The sequence below is a fragment of the Anser brachyrhynchus genome (assembly GCF_964034855.1).
Source record: "Anser brachyrhynchus genome assembly, chromosome: 5".
Taxonomy (NCBI): Eukaryota; Metazoa; Chordata; class Aves; order Anseriformes; family Anatidae; genus Anser; species Anser brachyrhynchus.
This window is the reverse complement of record NC_137699.1, coordinates 39,112,226-39,126,463: the sequence shown is the minus strand read 5'-3', so window position 1 is coordinate 39,126,463 and position 14,238 is coordinate 39,112,226. Positions and strand designations below refer to the sequence as shown.

The 14,238-nt window shown below is 52.1% G+C and overlaps 1 protein-coding gene across 1 annotated transcript in view; it reads left to right on the top strand.

Annotated features, from left to right (window-relative positions):
• MUC2 (mucin 2, oligomeric mucus/gel-forming) overlaps positions 1 to 14,238 on the top strand; it is a 90,295-nt gene that overhangs the window by 66,567 nt on the left and 9,490 nt on the right. Inside the window, exons 53-62 of the mRNA XM_080595727.1 lie at positions 493 to 675; positions 2,041 to 2,211; positions 3,577 to 3,747; positions 5,113 to 5,283; positions 6,416 to 6,819; positions 8,044 to 8,355; positions 9,580 to 9,891; positions 10,958 to 11,418; positions 12,501 to 12,675; positions 13,273 to 13,520. Of these exons, the coding sequence (XP_080451853.1) occupies positions 493 to 675; positions 2,041 to 2,211; positions 3,577 to 3,747; positions 5,113 to 5,283; positions 6,416 to 6,819; positions 8,044 to 8,355; positions 9,580 to 9,891; positions 10,958 to 11,418; positions 12,501 to 12,675; positions 13,273 to 13,520 (2,608 nt within the window). The remainder of the gene's footprint in view (positions 1 to 492; positions 676 to 2,040; positions 2,212 to 3,576; positions 3,748 to 5,112; positions 5,284 to 6,415; positions 6,820 to 8,043; positions 8,356 to 9,579; positions 9,892 to 10,957; positions 11,419 to 12,500; positions 12,676 to 13,272; positions 13,521 to 14,238) is intronic.

The window sequence follows — 14,238 nt, the reverse complement described above, 5'->3', positions numbered from 1 at the left end:
TACAGGGTGAGAGCGATAGGGAAGGAAGCAAAGAGGTGTCTGGTGATGTCCGTGAATTGGGCTGGATTTGGGACTGCTGAGCTCTTCTGTGCAGTATAGAGTTTTCAGACTCCAGAGAGCTGTTGCATGCAGCGTTGGTCCCTGGGGAAGTGTTGGCATCTGTCTGCCGTGCAAGCTGTAGGAGATTTTGTCTGTGATCCCCATGTTCTTCTGCAAGTGCCACGAGGAGAGCTGGTTCTGCTTTATTCCTGTCGGCACTTCCTCTGCTCAGGTTGATGGCGTTTCATGAGGTTGCTGGAAAGCCACGGAGGTTAATGCCAAGCGCCATTTGCCGGTTTGCAATAAAGCACTGTGTTTTCTCAGGAACCACTCCCCCCGGCACCACATCTGTTGAAACTGTGTCGACCACCACTCGCCCGCCAATATCGACGACAGGCCCCACTCCCCCCGGTACCACGACTGTCCCTGTGTCGACCACGACTCTCCCACCAGTCTCAACGACAGGTCCCAGCAGTACCACCAGTGGCACGACGCCCTCCAGCAGCAGCACCCCGGGGACAACGTCTGTTACTCCTCCAACGACCACGTCCCCGACTACCCTGACTACTACCAGCGCATCCACGCCCACGCCGACACACACCACCTCCCTGTCACCTCCGTCCTCGACAAGCGAAGGTAATTGTCTGGCCATGGGGACACGTGTTTCCTTGTGGGGGGAGAAATGAAGGTCTGTGAGCACCTCGACTTGTGTGCGCTTTCTGTGTGGGACGAGGGCTGGCAGGAGTTATTGAGCCTTCCCGAAAAGCGCTGGTACCCAGCGCTCGGCCTGAGGCTGGCTGTGTGGAGGTGAGGAGGGTGCAGGGGTCCTGGGCAGAAGCTCTGGTGTTTCCCAACGCTGCAGTGCTCTGTGGAGGTTGTTCCAGCCTGGGGCCTCCGGCCGGCTTAGTCAGATAGGGATCGGAGTGGAAGTCTTGCGTTTGCTGCTGCGGGGCCTCATCCTTCAGCTGGAGAGAATGTCGTGAGCGGGAAGCGGTGTATGCGAGGGGAGGGGGGCTTGTCTTCTGTGTCACTGTGTTTCCAGGCGCTGTTGGGACGCAGCTTTTGCCAACTTTCTTCCTTTTCTTGTGCTGCATTAGCCCCGTGCTCTTCTGGTGTATGCAGTGCTCCTCTCTCTCCTACGCGTATCTTCACGTCTCGCTGTACTAGCACAGAGGTAGCCGGTTCTGAGGCAGGCCTCAGTGTGTCCTCAACAGTTTCTAACAGTGCAAACGAAAAGCAGTTCTGGCATTGAGGCCCACAGCGAGAACTAGCGTGCTCACGAGAGAAGGATGAAGCAGCATAGTGAGCCCGAGTTTCCTATCCCGCCATGGCAATACGTGGGGGAGTAGTTTCAAAAGGGCTGGCTGAGGTCTAGCGCAGATATTGCTCAAGCAGCTACTGAGGTTCAGATGAGCCAAGTCTCGCAGAGGGGATGGGCTTCTGGAGTGAACATGCCCCGTGATTTCACGCACAGGGAGCGGGGATCTGTCCATGGCTTACAGGGTGAGAGCGATAGGGAAGGATGCAAAGAGGTGTCTGGTGATGTCCGTGAATTGGGCTGGATTTGGGACTGCTGAGCTCTTCTGTGCAGTATAGAGTTTTCAGACTCCAGAGAGCTGTTGCATGCAGCGTTGGTCCCTGCGGAAGTGTTGGCATCTGTCTGCCGTGCAAGCTGTAGGAGATTTTGTCTGTGATCCCCATGTTCTTCTGCAAGTGCCACGAGGAGAGCTGGTTCTGCTTTATTCCTGTCGGCACTTCCTCTGCTCAGGTTGATGGCGTTTCATGAGGTTGCTGGAAAGCCACGGAGGTTAATGCCAAGCGCCATTTGCCGGTTTGCAATAAAGCACTGTGTTTTCTCAGGAACCACTCCCCCCGGCACCACATCTGTTGAAACTGTGTCGACCACCACTCGCCCGCCAATATCGACGACAGGCCCCACTCCCCCCGGTACCACGACTGTCCCTGTGTCGACCACGACTCTCCCACCAATCTCAACGACAGGTCCCAGCAGTACCACCAGTGGCACGACGCCCTCCAGCAGCAGCACCCCGGGGACAACGTCTGTTACTCCTCCAACGACCACGTCCCCGACTACCCTGACTACTACCAGCGCATCCACGCCCACGCCGACACACACCACCTCCCTGTCACCTCCGTCCTCGACAAGCGAAGGTAATTGTCTGGCCATGGGGACACGTGTTTCCTTGTGGGGGGAGAAATGAAGGTCTGTGAGCACCTCGACTTGTGTGCGCTTTCTGTGTGGGACGAGGGCTGGCAGGAGTTATTGAGCCTTCCCGAAAAGCGCTGGTGCCCAGCGCTCGGCCTGAGGCTGGCTGTGTGGAGGTGAGGAGGGCGCAGGGGTCCTGGGAAGAAGCTCTGGTGTTTCCCAACGCTGCAGTGCTCTGTGGAGGTTGTTCCAGCCTGGGGCCTCCGGCCGGCTTAGTCAGATAGGGATCGGAGTGGAAGTCTTGCGTTTGCTGCTGCGGGGCCTCATCCTTCAGCTGGAGAGAACGTCGTGAGCGGGAAGCGGTGTATGCGAGGGGAGGGGGGCTTGTCTTCTGTGTCACTGTGTTTCCAGGCGCTGTTGGGACGCAGCTTTTGCCAACTTTCTTCCTTTTCTTGTGCTGCATTAGCCCTGTGCTCTTCTGGTGTATGCAGTGCTCCTCTCTCTCCTACGCGTATCTTCACGTCTCGCTGTACTAGCACCGAGGTAGCCGGTTCTGAGGCAGGCCTCAGTGTGTCCTCAACAGTTTCTAACAGTGCAAACGAAAAGCAGTTCTGGCATTGAGGCCCACAGCGAGAACTAGCGTGCTCACGAGAGAAGGATGAAGCAGCATAGTGAGCCCGAGTTTCCTATCCCGCCATGGCAATACGTGGGGGAGTAGTTTCAAAAGGGCTGGCTGAGGTCTAGCGCAGATATTGCTCAAGCAGCTACTGAGGTTCAGATGAGCCAAGTCTCGCAGAGGGGATGGGCTTCTGGAGTGAACATGCCCCGTGATTTCACGCACAGGGAGCGGGGATCTGTCCATGGCTTACAGGGTGAGAGCGATAGGGAAGGATGCAAAGAGGTGTCTGGTGATGTCCGTGAATTGGGCTGGATTTGGGACTGCTGAGCTCTTCTGTGCAGTATAGAGTTTTCAGACTCCAGAGAGCTGTTGCATGCAGCGTTGGTCCCTGCGGAAGTGTTGGCATCTGTCTGCCGTGCAAGCTGTAGGAGATTTTGTCTGTGATCCCCATGTTCTTCTGCAAGTGCCACGAGGAGAGCTGGTTCTGCTTTATTCCTGTCGGCACTTCCTCTGCTCAGGTTGATGGCGTTTCATGAGGTTGCTGGAAAGCCACGGAGGTTAATGCCAAGCGCCATTTGCCGGTTTGCAATAAAGCACTGTGTTTTCTCAGGAACCACTCCCCCCGGCACCACATCTGTTGAAACTGTGTCGACCACCACTCGCCCGCCAATATCGACGACAGGCCCCACTCCCCCCGGTACCACGACTGTCCCTGTGTCGACCACGACTCTCCCACCAATCTCAACGACAGGTCCCAGCAGTACCACCAGTGGCACGACGCCCTCCAGCAGCAGCACCCCGGGGACAACGTCTGTTACTCCTCCAACGACCACGTCCCCGACTACCCTGACTACTACCAGCGCATCCACGCCCACGCCGACACACACCACCTCCCTGTCACCTCCGTCCTCGACAAGCGAAGGTAATTGTCTGGCCATGGGGACACGTGTTTCCTTGTGGGGGAAGAAATGAAGGTCTGTGAGCACCTCGACTTGTGTGCGCTTTCTGTGTGGGACGAGGGCTGGCAGGAGTTATTGAGCCTTCCCGAAAAGCGCTGGTGCCCAGCGCTCGGCCTGAGGCTGGCTGTGTGGAGGTGAGGAGGGTGCAGGGGTCCTGGGCAGAAGCTCTGGTGTTTCCCAACGCTGCAGTGCTCTGTGGAGGTTGTTCCAGCCTGGGGCCTCCGGCCGGCTTAGTCAGATAGGGATCGTAGTGGAAGTCTTGCGTTTGCTGCTGCGGGGCCTCATCCTTCAGCTGGAGAGAACGTCGTGAGCGGGAAGCGGTGTATGCGAGGGGAGGGGGGCTTGTCTTCTGTGTCACTGTGTTTCCAGGCGCTGTTGGGACGCAGCTTTTGCCAACTTTCTTCCTTTTCTTGTGCTGCATTAGCCCTGTGCTCTTCTGGTGTATGCAGTGCTCCTCTCTCTCCTACGCGTATCTTCACGTCTCGCTGTACTAGCACAGAGGTAGCCGGTTCTGAGGCAGGCCTCAGTGTGTCCTCAACAGTTTCTAACAGTGCAAACGAAAAGCAGTTCTGGCATTGAGGCCCAGAGCGAGAACTAGCGTGCTCACGAGAGAAGGATGAAGCAGCATAGTGAGCCCGAGTTTCCTATCCCGCCATGGCAATACGTGGGGGAGTAGTTTCAAAAGGGCTGGCTGAGGTCTAGCGCAGATATTGCTCAAGCAGCTACTGAGGTTCAGATGAGCCAAGTCTCGCAGAGGGGATGGGCTTCTGGAGTGAACATGCCCCGTGATTTCACGCACAGGGATCGGGGATCTGTCCATGGCTTACAGGGTGAGAGCGATAGGGAAGGAAGCAAAGAGGTGTCTGGTGATGTCCGTGAATTGGGCTGGATTTGGGACTGCTGAGCTCTTCTGTGCAGTATAGAGTTTTCAGACTCCAGAGAGCTGTTGCATGCAGCGTTGGTCCCTGCGGAAGTGTTGGCATCTGTCTGCCGTGCAAGCTGTAGGAGATTTTGTCTGTGATCCCCATGTTCTTCTGCAAGTGCCACGAGGAGAGCTGGTTCTGCTTTATTCCTGTCGGCACTTCCTCTGCTCAGGTTGATGGCGTTTCATGAGGTTGCTGGAAAGCCACGGAGGTTAATGCCAAGCGCCATTTGCCGGTTTGCAATAAAGCACTGTGTTTTCTCAGGAACCACTCCCCCCGGCACCACATCTGTTGAAACTGTGTCGACCACCACTCGCCCGCCAATATCGACGACAGGCCCCACTCCCCCCGGTACCACGACTGTCCCTGTGTCGACCACGACTCTCCCACCAATCTCAACGACAGGTCCCAGCAGTACCACCAGTGGCACGACGCCCTCCAGCAGCAGCACCCCGGGGACAACGCCTGTTACTCCTCCAACGACCACGTCCCCGACTACCCTGACTACTACCAGCGCATCCACGCCCACGCCGACACACACCACCTCCCTGTCACCTCCGTCCTCGACAAGCGAAGGTAATTGTCTGGCCATGGGGACACGTGTTTCCTTGTGGGGGGAGAAATGAAGGTCTGTGAGCACCTCGACTTGTGTGCGCTTTCTGTGTGGGACGAGGGCTGGCAGGAGTTATTGAGCCTTCCCGAAAAGCGCTGGTGCCCAGCGCTCGGCCTGAGGCTGGCTGTGTGGAGGTGAGGAGGGTGCAGGGGTCCTGGGCAGAAGCTCTGGTGTTTCCCAATGCTGCAGTGCTCTGTGGAGGTTGTTCCAGCCTGGGGCCTCCGGCCGGCTTAGTCAGATAGGGATCGGAGTGGAAGTCTTGCGTTTGCTGCTGCGGGGCCTCATCCTTCAGCTGGAGAGAACGTCGTGAGCGGGAAGCGGTGTATGCGAGGGGAGGGGGGCTTGTCTTCTGTGTCACTGTGTTTCCAGGCGCTGTTGGGACGCAGCTTTTGCCAACTTTCTTCCTTTTCTTGTGCTGCATTAGCCCTGTGCTCTTCTGGTGTATGCAGTGCTCCTCTCTCTCCTACGCGTATCTTCACGTCTCGCTGTACTAGCACAGAGGTAGCCGGTTCTGAGGCAGGCCTCAGTGTGTCCTCAACAGTTTCTAACAGTGCAAACGAAAAGCAGTTCTGGCATTGAGGCCCAGAGCGAGAACTAGCGTGCTCACGAGAGAAGGATGAAGCAGCATAGTGAGCCCGAGTTTCCTATCCCGCCATGGCAATACGTGGGGGAGTAGTTTCAAAAGGGCGGGCTGAGGTCTAGCGCAGATATTGCTCAGGCAGCTACTGAGGTTCAGATGAGCCAAGTCTCGCAGAGGGGATGGGCTTCTGGAGTGACCATGCCCCGTGATTTCACGCACAGGGAGCGGGGATCTGTCCATGGCTTACAGGGTGAGAGCGATAGGGAAGGAAGCAAAGAGGTGGCTGGTGATGTCCGTGAATTGGGCTGGATTTGGGACTGCTGAGCTCTTCTGTGCAATATAGAGTTTTCAGACTCCAGAGAGCTGTTGCATGCAGCGTTGGTCCCTGGGGAAGTGTTGGCATCTGTCTGCCGTGCAAGCTGTAGGAGATTTTGTCTGTGATCCCCATGTTCTTCTGCAAGTGCCACGAGGAGAGCTGGTTCTGCTTTATTCCTGTCGACACTTCCTCTGCTCAGGTTGATGGCGTTTCATGAGGTTGCTGGAAAGCCACGGAGGTTAATGCCAAGCGCCATTTGCCGGTTTGCAATAAAGCACTGTGTTTTCTCAGGAACCACTCCCCCTGGCACCACATCTGTTGAAACTGTGTCGACCACCACTCGCCCGCCAATATCGACGACAGGCCCCACTCCCCCCGGTACCACGACTGTCCCTGTGTCGACCACGACTCTCCCACCAATCTCAACGACAGGTCCCAGCAGTACCACCAGTGGCACGACGCCCTCCAGCAGCAGCACCCCGGGGACAACGCCTGTTACTCCTCCAACGACCACGTCCCCGACTAACCTGACTACTACCAGCGCATCCACGCCCACTCCGACACACACCACCTCCCTGTCACCTCCATCCTCGACAAGCGAAGGTAATTGTCTGGCCATGGGGACACGTGTTTCCTTGTAGGGGGAGAAATGAAGGTCTGTGAGCACCTCGACTTGTGTGCGCTTTCTGTGTGGGATGAGGGCTGGCAGGAGTTATTGAGCCTTCCCGAAAAGCGCTGGTGCCCAGCGCTCGGCCTGAGGCTGGCTGTGTGGAGGTGAGGAGGGTGCAGGGGTCCTGGGCAGAAGCTCTGGTGTTTCCCAACGCTGCAGTGCTCTGTGGAGGTTGTTCCAGCCTGGGGCCTCCGGCCGGCTTAGTCAGATAGGGATCGGAGTGGAAGTCTTGCGTTTGCTTCTGCGGGGCCTCATCCTTCAGCTGGAGAGAACGTCGTGAGCAGGAAGCGGTGTATGCGAGGGGAGGGGGGCTTGTCTTCTGTGTCACTGTGTTTCCAGGCGCTGTTGGGACGCAGCTTTTGCCAACTTTCTTCCTTTTCTTGTGCTGCATTAGCCCTGTGCTCTTCTGGTGTATGCAGTGCTCCTCTCTCTCCTACGCGTATCTTCACGTCTCGCTGTACTAGCACAGAGGTAGCCGGTTCTGAGGCAGGCCTCAGTGTGTCCTCAACAGTTTCTAACAGTGCAAACGAAAAGCAGTTCTGGCATTGAGGCCCAGAGCGAGAACTAGCGTGCTCACGAGAGAAGGATGAAGCAGCATAGTGAGCCCGAGTTTCCTATCCCGCCATGGCAATACGTGGGGGAGTAGTTTCAAAAGGGCGGGCTGAGGTCTAGCGCAGATATTGCTCAGGCAGCTACTCAGCTTCAGATGAGCCAAGTCTCGCAGAGGGGATGGGCTTCTGGAGTGACCATGCCCCGTGATTTCACGCACAGGGAGCGGGGATCTGTCCATGGCTTACAGGGTGAGAGCGATAGGGAAGGAAGCAAAGAGGTGGCTGGTGATGTCCGTGAATTGGGCTGGATTTGGGACTGCTGAGCTCTTCTGTGCAGTATAGAGTTTTCAGACTCCAGAGAGCTGTTGCATGCAGCGTTGGTCCCTGGGGAAGTGTTGGCATCTGTCTGCCGTGCAAGCTGTAGGAGATTTTGTCTGTGATCCCCATGTTCTTCTGCAAGTGCCACGAGGAGAGCTGGTTCTGCTTTATTCCTGTCGGCACTTCCTCTGCTCAGGTTGATGGCGTTTCATGAGGTTGCTGGAAAGCCACGGAGGTTAATGCCAAGCGCCATTTGCCGGTTTGCAATAAAGCACTGTGTTTTCTCAGGAACCACTCCCCCCGGCACCACATCTGTTGAAACTGTGTCGACCACCACTCGCCCGCCAATATCGACGACAGGCCCCACTCCCCCCGGTACCACGACTGTCCCTGTGTCGACCACGACTCTCCCACCAATCTCAACGACAGGTCCCAGCAGTACCACCAGTGGCACGACGCCCTCCAGCAGCAGCACCCCGGGGACAACGCCTGTTACTCCTCCAACGACCACGTCCCCGACTACCCTGACTACTACCAGCGCATCCACGCCCACGCCGACACACACCACCTCCCTGTCACCTCCATCCTCGACAAGCGAAGGTAATTGTCTGGCCATGGGGACACGTGTTTCCTTGTGGGGGGAGAAATGAAGGTCTGTGAGCACCTCGACTTGTGTGCGCTTTCTGTGTGGGACGAGGGCTGGCAGGAGTTATTGAGCCTTCCCGAAAAGCGCTGGTGCCCAGCGCTCGGCCTGAGGCTGGCTGTGTGGAGGTGAGGAGGGTGCAGGGGTCCTGGGCAGAAGCTCTGGTGTTTCCCAACGCTGCAGTGCTCTGTGGAGGTTGTTCCAGCCTGGGGCCTCCGGCCGGCTTAGTCAGATAGGGATCGGAGTGGAAGTCTTGCGTTTGCTTCTGCGGGGCCTCATCCTTCAGCTGGAGAGAACGTCGTGAGCAGGAAGCGGTGTATGCGAGGGGAGGGGGGCTTGTCTTCTGTGTCACTGTGTTTCCAGGCGCTGTTGGGACGCAGCTTTTGCCAACTTTCTTCCTTTTCTTGTGCTGCATTAGCCCTGTGCTCTTCTGGTGTATGCAGTGCTCCTCTCTCTCCTACGCGTATCTTCACGTCTCGCTGTACTAGCACCGAGGTAGCCGGTTCTGAGGCAGGCCTCAGTGTGTCCTCAACAGTTTCTAACAGTGCAAACGAAAAGCAGTTCTGGCATTGAGGCCCAGAGCGAGAACTAGCGTGCTCACGAGAGAAGGATGAAGCAGCATAGTGAGCCCGAGTTTCCTATCCCGCCATGGCAATACGTGGGGGAGTAGTTTCAAAAGGGCTGGCTGAGGTCTAGCGCAGATATTGCTCAAGCAGCTACTGAGGTTCAGATGAGCCAAGTCTCGCAGAGGGGATGGGCTTCTGGAGTGAACATGCCCCGTGATTTCACGCACAGGGAGCGGGGATCTGTCCATGGCTTACAGGGTGAGAGCGATAGGGAAGGAAGCAAAGAGGTGTCTGGTGATGTCCGTGAATTGGGCTGGATTTGGGACTGCTGAGCTCTTCTGTGCAGTATAGAGTTTTCAGACTCCAGAGAGCTGTTGCATGCAGCGTTGGTCCCTGCGGAAGTGTTGGCATCTGTCTGCCGTGCAAGCTGTAGGAGATTTTGTCTGTGATCCCCATGTTCTTCTGCAAGTGCCACGAGGAGAGCTGGTTCTGCTTTATTCCTGTCGGCACTTCCTCTGCTCAGGTTGATGGCGTTTCATGAGGTTGCTGGAAAGCCACGGAGGTTAATGCCAAGCGCCATTTGCCGGTTTGCAATAAAGCACTGTGTTTTCTCAGGAACCACTCCCCCCGGCACCACATCTGTTGAAACTGTGTCGACCACCACTCGCCCGCCAATATCGACGACAGGCCCCACTCCCCCCGGTACCACGACTGTCCCTGTGTCGACCACGACTCTCCCACCAATCTCAACGACAGGTCCCAGCAGTACCACCAGTGGCACGACGCCCTCCAGCAGCAGCACCCCGGGGACAACGCCTGTTACTCCTCCAACGACCACGTCCCCGACTACCCTGACTACTACCAGCGCATCCACGCCCACGCCGACACACACCACCTCCCTGTCACCTCCGTCCTCGACAAGCGAAGGTAATTGTCTGGCCATGGGGACACGTGTTTCCTTGTGGGGGGAGAAATGAAGGTCTGTGAACACCTCGACTTGTGTGCGCTTTCTGTGTGGGACGAGGGCTGGCAGGAGTTATTGAGCCTTCCCAAAAAGCGCTGGTGCCCAGCGCTCGGCCTGAGGCTGGCTGTGTGGAGGTGAGGAGGGTGCAGGTGTCCTGGGCAGAAGCTCTGGTGTTTCCCAACGCTGCAGTGCTCTGCGGAGGTTGTTCCAGCCTGGGGCCTCCGGCCGGCTTAGTCAGATAGGGATCGGAGTGGAAGTCTTGCGTTTGCTGCTGCGGGGCCTCATCCTTCAGCTGGAGAGAACGTCGTGAGCGGGAAGCGGTGTATGCGAGGGGAGGGGGGCTTGTCTTCTGTGTCACTGTGTTTCCAGGCGCTGTTGGGACGCAGCTTTTGCCAACTTTCTTCCTTTTCTTGTGCTGCATTAGCCCTGTGCTCTTCTGGTGTATGCAGTGCTCCTCTCTCTCCTACGCGTATCTTCACGTCTCGCTGCACTAGCACAGAGGTAGCCGGTTCTGAGGCAGGCCTCAGTGTGCCCTCAACAGTTTCTAACAGTGCAAACGAAAAGCAGTTCTGGCATTGAGGCCCAGAGCGAGAACTAGCGTGCTCACGAGAGAAGGATGAAGCAGCATAGTGAGCCCGAGTTTCCTATCCCGCCATGGCAATACGTGGGGGAGTAGTTTCAAAAGGGCTGGCTGAGGTCTAGCGCAGATATTGCTCAAGCAGGTGCTCTGCTTTTGTGGGCCAAGTCTCGCATGGAGTCCCGCTCTGTGGTTCCAGGCATTCCAGGGCTTGCTACGGAGAGATTAGGAGGATGCAGGTGTTCTGAGCATAAGCTGTTGTGTTTCCTGTAGCCTCAGGGTTCTGCGGAGATTCTTGCAGCCTCGGTCTTTGAAATAGTTTTTTCTTCTTTTTTGGTATCTAAATTTCCTTTGCTTTTATTTCTATTCCATTTTTTAACTCTCTAGAATGTATAGGTTTTAATACCAAAAGTCGTGTTTCCATCTTTCTGTAAACCACTGTGTTTTCTCAGGAACTACTTCTCATGTTATTACTACTGTAACAGCATCAAGTAGCACTGAGGAAACTAGCACCGGGACTGGCTTTCCTTCGACATCATCGCCTACCATCCCTTTTAGCACGCCAACCTTGGGATCATCTTCCCCATTGTCAACTCCGTCTATCAGTACCTCACCTTCTTCTGTATCAACAACCCCATCAGAAGTCACTACTTCAGGAACAACTCCCACCAAATCTTTTACCACTACTTCAGGAACAACCTCTATTCCTTTTACCAATGTCACTTCAACCACCATTACCACATCTGCAATTGTTCCCCCTGGTTCAACTAGTACTTTTGGCACTACTCCAGCATCAAGTGCAGTCACTGTTCCCGGAAGTTCCACATACAGCACAGTTACTACACTCAGTACTTCAAGTTCAACTCCCAGTCCTGGCGCAAATTGTACCATTTCACCTAATGAAACATATGCGGTTAGTAGATTTCATTTTCTGATTTATATCATTGTTCTTTCAAAGGTGTCTAGGTACATAATTACAATGTTATTATCATAGTGTGTAAATATTCATCTGGATAGAAAGTGAGGTATCTGTTCATTCTGTTGTGGTTTTTTTTTGGAGGGGGTACCAACATTACTTCCAATGAATTTTGTTTGTTTTTTTAACAAGTATACTGGTATTAGCTCTTCAACAATAGTTTTTAAAAGGCTTTCTTCATTCAAGGAGGTAGAGTACAGATCAATCTTTATCCTTATTGTAGAAAAGCTTTTCTGAGGAGGTAACTAAGGACTAAGTCTTGCTACACTTTCTTTTCTTATTTCTGGTTTTGAATATGTCCACGTTGTTTGCTGTGATTACAGTGCAACCACCCAACAAGAAAACATTGGATTGAACTAGTCAGTGTTTGGAATTATTCTGCAGTTATTTTTGGTCATAGTCTGATTTCAAGAGCTAACTGTGAAGATCACCACTTTCAAATGCTTATGAATTTTCACTCCAATTCTAAGTTTTTTGAAACCATCTAGTTTTGCTGGGATAAAAAGAATTAGTGGCTGCAAAATGGTCCAAGTTAGAAAAAATACTTAACACTCACAATGCATGCTTATAGTCGCCTTAGACATTACTCCCCAAATTGCTGGTGTTCATTGTAGCTTCAGCTGTTAATCTGTTCTAAGCATTCATGGAAGGTGATTGAGCATACTTGTCTTTAACTGTTGGAGGGAAGCCTAGGTATTGAAATTAGATAAGACATCATACTTTTAGACAACTGAAACTGCAAAAGGCAATTCTGCTTTTTGGTTACTGGCTTGATTCCTAATCAATGCCTTTCACTCAGCAGCTTTCAATAAAGCTAGGTTATCTTGCAGATCTTGATGGTGCTGAATGCTGCTCTTCCTTCCCAATTTCAGACTTCTGCTGGAAAAAAATCTGTCAATAAACATAAGGTGTTTTAAAACTCTGCAAAAAGTATTCCAGTATAAATGTTACCCATCTGACTCACTCTGACTGCTTCATAAGGCCTCTCTCTCTCTCGTTCTCTCTTTTTCCAAATACAGCCAGGTGAGTCATGGTGGCCGTGTAACTGCACTATGGCAGTATGTGTAGAAAACAATACAGTCCAGCTGTTTCCAGTCATCTGTGAGCCACCTCCTAAACCCACATGTGCCAATGGTCTTGCTCCTGTGCCAGTCCTTGATGACGATCAATGCTGTTGGCATTGGGAGTGTGATTGTAAGTATATATTTTATGAAATATTTTTTTCTCCTGTGTGAACAATACTAGTGTAAAGAACAGCAGTGTTTATCAAGGGCTAAGTGTCGTGCAAGATATGGCCCTCAGACTTCCAGTACTGGTCTCTTTTAGAGTGCTACATTGATCCTTTTTACTTAACGAGTGGTTTTTACTTAATTTGGTTGCCATTATTTCAACATCACTGTTCTGTTAGTAGAACAAATTGGTCTCCTATGGTAGAATTTAAATGTCCAGATGCTGACATCTACAGGCTAGAGGTCTGCATATAAGTTACTTGTTGAGGTGATCTGTAAAGGTACTTCTAGGGCACGATTAATCCTATTCTCAGTTGTTTTTCAGAAATGTCAGATATACTGTGCCCTGAAAGTCTGGTTTTTTTTTGTTGTTGTTGTTGTTTTGTTTTTCTATTATTGATGAGTTTTAGAAATGAGGTTATGCATTGGCAGATGCACTCTAAATATTTAAATGCTTAAAGTTAAATGAGGTGAATCCCACACCTACGGATATTTTGTTTTGTAGTTTGATCAGATTCTGTATGTTACCATAAGAAGCTAACCTAGCTTTATGTTTTTACAGGCTACTGCACTGGCTGGGGAGACCCACACTACATGACTTTTGATGGATTGTACTACAGCTATCAAGGGAATTGCACATATGTTCTTGTGGAAGAGATTAATAAAACAGTCGACAACTTTGGTGTCTACATTGATAACTACCATTGTGATGCACGGGATGTAGTCTCATGTCCACGAACGCTCATTGTGAGACATGAGACTCAGGAAGTGCGCATAGCAACAGTAAAACCAAATACCCTACAAGTAGAGGTATTGGAGAATATTACCTTTGATTTCTTGACTGAACTATTTATAAAGTATGAATCTGATAATTTTACATTGTTAGGAAAAAAATAAAAATAGAATCTGTGGATTATAAATTAGGACTGCAGGGAAGGACTGCTTTTCTGAATCTGAATACTGGAAAAATATTCTACAAATTCTTTTTTATCCCTTTTTTATAATAAATATTTGCAGTGTCTTATCTCTCCTAAATACATAAACATGGATGAATAGCTAAGAGTTAACGGTATAAAATAAATTAATTTACAGTTGACATTGATGTAAGAAAGAAAAAGAATGTTGAATGGGAGGATACAACATAAACTAGACATAGCAATTAAAGTACTGGCTTAAGCATTTAAGAAATGATCCTTACTATCTTAGATTGGTGTCACCTTTTTCATTTTTCAGAGGGGCTCCTGTGTGTTTATCTAATTGGTAAACATCATGTCCCAACTTTGGGAATTCAAAATTGGGTGACAACTGAATTTTTTTTAGGCTTTTGTGGGGTTGATTTGTTTGTGTGTTTGTTTTGAATGTTACTGTGTGGGAATATTACAAATTAGGTTGCAGCAAATGTGCCCTTGCCACTAAAAAGGTTAATGGTATCATGGACTGCATTAGGCAAAGCTCTCTCTTTGGAGCTATTCAAAAGCTGCTTGGACATGATTCTGGACAAGCAGGTGGCCCTGTCTGAGCTAGAGAG